The sequence below is a fragment of the Trachinotus anak genome, unplaced genomic scaffold (genome assembly GCF_046630095.1).
Source record: "Trachinotus anak isolate AG129_WGS33_773 ecotype Australia unplaced genomic scaffold, CSIRO_AGI_Tana_v1 ptg000032l, whole genome shotgun sequence".
Lineage (NCBI taxonomy): Eukaryota > Metazoa > Chordata > Actinopteri > Carangiformes > Carangidae > Trachinotus > Trachinotus anak.
This window is the reverse complement of record NW_027273883.1, coordinates 7482253-7486884: the sequence shown is the minus strand read 5'-3', so window position 1 is coordinate 7486884 and position 4632 is coordinate 7482253. Positions and strand designations below refer to the sequence as shown.

At 40.8% G+C, this 4632-nt stretch overlaps 1 protein-coding gene across 1 annotated transcript; it reads right to left on the bottom strand.

Annotated features, from left to right (window-relative positions):
• Nucleotides 1-588: 588 nt before the first annotated feature.
• LOC139612911 (ribonuclease inhibitor-like) lies at nt 589-3571 on the bottom strand. Its single transcript, XM_071469060.1, has 6 exons — nt 3512-3571; nt 3257-3416; nt 2978-3173; nt 2725-2898; nt 2194-2367; nt 589-646 (listed from the first exon to the last, which is right to left on the bottom strand). Exons 1-6 carry the CDS (start codon nt 3569-3571, stop codon nt 589-591), a joined length of 822 nt encoding a protein of 273 aa, XP_071325161.1.
• Nucleotides 3572-4632: the final 1061 nt, after the last annotated feature.

The following is a 4632-nucleotide window of genomic DNA, read 5'->3' as shown; positions in this document are numbered from 1 at the left end:
TCTTCAGTGAAAACAAAGAATTACAGACTAAAAACAAAGTTGGCATGTTTCTAAATGTATGATTATTTATTTATACATTTATGATTTATGATTTAGTATTGCTGTTTGGATCTTAATTGCATTAGATTAAGTGTTTGTGTCAATCTGCCCAGGAATTGATATGATAAACTATGCTAGACTAATAATTGCAATCCATTAATATAATATAAGCTTTATCCTTCATGTCATTCTGCACATGAACTATTTTTACTTTTGTACTGTTGACTAAACTTTTAAGTGCAATACTTTTAGCAGAGTATTTCTACACTATAGTATTACAACTTTTACTTAAAGATCTGAGTATTTCTTCCGCCACAGCTGGTACGCCTCTATATATAGTATTGATCATTTTAATCAGAAACTTAAATGTCTGAAGAATACAGTTTCGCTGTGTGGCTAATGTGGGTTTTACTTTTCATATTTTCAATGCCCCAGAAAGACTGATGCTTATCAAAGGGATCCCTCTGGTGCCTGGTCAGGAAGTATATTTTTAAGTCTTAAAGACAATCTGTTAAAATCTGTGTCAGAGTCAGAGTCTGCTGGGATTTCTTACCGGGTTGCAGCTGTCGGGGTGGTGGAAACCTGAAGCAGGCCAGTGTGGTTAGGACTGACAGGGCATAAATGACACAAAGACCCTCTGAGATATGCAGTTTTTAGGGTTATTGGAAACTCTGTGATCTCCCAGTATTCTGAGTTTAAACAATGTATGATTGCACAACAGGGATTTCTAAGAAAAAAAGTGAAATAATATATACATATGACAACATTTTAGTGTATGTAACCATGGGAAAACAAAAAATGTCTTGTGTTTAGGTCCTTCCTGATGATTCATTGGGACAGGGAAATGAGAAAAGTTGAGAAATTTTGATCAGAAAATGAACAATGTTTACAACACTTGAAACTACTGTATGATTTATGATACATTGATAAATCAAATCTGCATGTTAAGAGTTGCTTTTTAAAACAATCAGGCCCCATTAGGAAGGTACTGAACCTGCCAGAATTCTGTGCAGAGCAAATGCAGATGAGGATCAGCAGGTCTACATTAGAGCTCTTCTCTGTGTTTCCCTCACAGAGAACTATCACTGGACTCAGCTTCTATCAGGACATCTTACAGTGATGAATCATGAAGAATCAAGGGGAGATTTCCTGTATTTGTTAGTTGTGTTTGTTATGTTATGTTTTGTATATGTTTTGCAACCTCTCTTGTGCATTAATGCACAAGAGAGGTTGCCCATCATGGTGTTTTGTATCAGACTTAGGCACAACAACCAGCTTTGTGTGTTGGAAGGCTGCAGACTTCTTCAAGGTTGAAAGAGATCAAGGAAAGGAAAAGGGAGGAAGTCACCAGTGAAATCTAGATGGTTGGCCTCCCCAGGCCTGAATGTTTTACTACTTCACTGTCATTATATAGAAAGAGAAACACACTTACACTTCCTCAGACCAGATGTCATTGACTGTGCTCCACCATGGTCCATCCTGGTTCAAAACAAAGTAAGATCAGCACTCAACAACTTTAATATCCTGGTTGATCAAGAAAATCCCCAAATATCATTGTGAACAGTTTCAATCTGAACCTTTACCTTAAAATTAGCCCCTATGAAAACCTTTAAAGACCCCTCCAATGAAAATCTGGTTTTGACCTTGTTGATATGTCCATATGGTGTTTTTATATGATACAGGACATATCAGTCAACACCTTGGCAGAGTATTTCAGCCTTGGAACTGTAGCGTACCAGTGACAGTCTAATAAAAATACATACCTAAGGGACCAATCCCAACAACTTGCCGGGTGGGTTTTCCGTAGTGTTTTGCCACAGCAAACCTCTGATATCCCTCTTTTACTGTAGCATTAAGTGGGGTATCAGAAGAGAAGCCAGGTGGAGATAATTATCTGTATTTTCAAGCTAAGTTAGCTAAGGTAGCAAAGTCAGAGCTGGCGAATGGGATCAAGGTTTACTTAACATTAGCAACAAGTTATTAGCTGTTTGATAACATAGTCAAATCGAAGGCTCGTGTTACTCTTATGCTGCTGACATCATAGAAAGCCATACGTAAAATATATTAACATTCTGATATATCAACTTATACGTGATCCTCTTCAATTTAATTTGATTCCCCTGAATTTAACACACTAAACATGTGTGTCCATACCTGAGTGTCTCTAATCTCCAGTTTGGATCCTTCAGTCCAGCTGAGAGAAGATTCACTCCTGAGTCCCCCGGACGATTGTAGCTCAAGTCCAGTTCTCTGAGATGGGAGGGGTTTGATCTCAGAGCTGAGGCCAGGGAAGCACAGCCTTTCTTTGTGATGAGACAACCTGACAGTCTACACACACACACACAGACACACACACACACACTTATACTTTAGTTATTTTGACAAGGATGTATTACTTGTTTCAATGTCATGAAGTTCCTAAGAACCAGTAGAACAACTTATTGTCCTTAAACATAACATTTTCCAACCTATGTTCACTGTGAGTACTATGCTCAATACTTCTGTTGTTTGAGTGCAGCTGTTTACCAACACAGCTGATAGACAAAAGTTAATGTACAAGTGGGCATTTTATCTATTACATTTTCCCACACTGATCCTCTCTGAGGCATGGATTTAAATGCTCATCTATTGACTGATCAGTTGATTGATGACCATTTAAATGATGATGAAACTGATGATCCTGACCCGAGAGTTTCCAGTGTACAGTGTGGGCTCTGCAGTCCTTCACAGAGCAGCTTCACTCCTGAATCCTGCAGGTCGTTGTTACTCAGGTCCAGATCTCTCAGACTGGAGGACTGGGAGCTCAGAACCAAGGCCAGAGCTTCACAGCTTTTTTCTGAGAGGTTACAACAACTCAGCCTGAAGAAGCAAAAAAGAAAATGTCTGATTTTGTTGTTATTTTTAAGACAGTTAATTTATGTAGTTATTTTTAACCTACTGAGCTTTGGTGGAGGCTTCGATCACTGGCAGCAGCCTCAGAAGAGCCTCGTCTGTAGCTGAATATTTCTTCAGGTCAAACACGTCCAAATCTTTCTCTGATGACAGTAAGATGAAGACCAGAGCTGACCACTGAGCAGGAGACAGTTCATCTGTGGAGAGACGTCCTGATCTCAGGTTCTGTTGGATCTCCTCCACTAGAGATGAGTCCCTGAGTTCATTCAGACAGTGGAACAGGTTGATGCTTCTCTCCACAGACAGATTCTCACTAGATTCTCACTTTTGATGTACTGGATTGTTTCCTCAATCATCTTCCTGGCCTCTGGACTCCAGTGTGGATCTGTCTCAGCTCCTCCATCATACTTGACCTTCTTCAGTTTGGACTGAACCACCAGGAAGTGGATGTACATCTCAGTCAGGGTCTTGGGCAGCTGTCCTCCCTCCAGCAGAAGACTGGGATGTGGCACATGATGTGGAGGCTTGGTGATGTCTTGATGTGGGAGACGATTGTGCTGGCCTGCTCCTCATCTCTGACCCTCTTCCTGAAGTACTCCTCCTTCTGTTGGTCAGTGAATCCTCTGACCTCTGTCACCATGTCGACACACTCAGGAGGGATCTGATTGGCTGCTGCAGATCGTGTGGTTATCCAGAGGTGAGCAGAGGGAAGCAGGTTCCCCCTGATGAGGTTTGTCAGCAGCACGTGCACTGAGGTGGACTCTGTGACATCAGTCAGGATCTCAGTGTTGTGGAAGTCCAGAGGAGGTCGATACTCATCCAGACCGTCCAAGATGAACACAACCTGGAAGTGTTCAAACCTGCAGATTCCTGCTTCTTTGGTTTCAGTGAAGAAGTGATGAACAAGTTCCACCAAGCTAAACTTTTTCTCTTTCAGCACATTCAGCTTTCTGAAAGAAAATGGAAACATGAACTGAATGTCCTGGTTGGCTTTGTCTTCAGCCCAGTCCAGAATGACCTTCTGCGTTAAGATTGTTTTTCCAATGCCAGCCACTCCCTTTGTCATCACTGTTCTGATTGGTTCATCTCTTCCAGGTGGGGCTTTAAAGATGTCTTTACATCTGATTGTTGGTTCTGGTCTGTCTGGTTTTCTTGACGCTCTTTCCATCTGTCTGACCTCATGTTCTTCATTGACCTCTCCAGCCCCTCCCTGTGTGATGTTGAGGTCTGTGTAGATCTGATTCAGGAGGGTTGGGTTTCCTGCTTTAGCGATTCCTTCAAACACACACTGAAACTTCTCCTTCAGATTAGATTTGAGTTTACGTTGACAGACTGCACCTCGTGTTCCTATATGAAAAAATGAAAAACAGTGTATGAGATTACATGTATAGGTGTACCTAAATGTCTTTACACTAAAGCTACAATAATCAATTTTGACCAATTGGGGACAGAAAAAAGGGTAACCTAGTTGTTCCAAATTTGATTGGATAAGTTTAACTGTACGCTTAAGAATTCAAGATGAATCATCAAAAACAAAGAAAGATTTAAGGCAAGATAAAACTTCTAACAATGACTAAATTGGGTGATTTATGCCCATTAAAGTGTTTCTTACCCAAGTGAGCTTCCAATGTAACCCCACCTGCATCTCCATTCTATTTATTAGTTGGACAAGCAGCTTTGGACAGTGCATGCAGCCAAAAA

Bases quoted from the DNA above. Each gene is read 5' to 3' on its own strand.
- LOC139612911 (XM_071469060.1), bottom strand. From the start codon at position 3,571: ATGGTGACAGAGGTCAGAGGATTCACTGACCAACAGAAGGAGGAGTAC. The intron at 3,174-3,256 runs GTGAGAATCTAG...ACTCATCTCTAG, and splicing joins AACAATCCAGTACATCAAAA to TGGAGGAGATCCAACAGAAC. The intron at 2,899-2,977 runs GTAGGTTAAAAA...TTGCTTCTTCAG, and splicing joins GAAGCCTCCACCAAAGCTCA to GCTGAGTTGTTGTAACCTCT.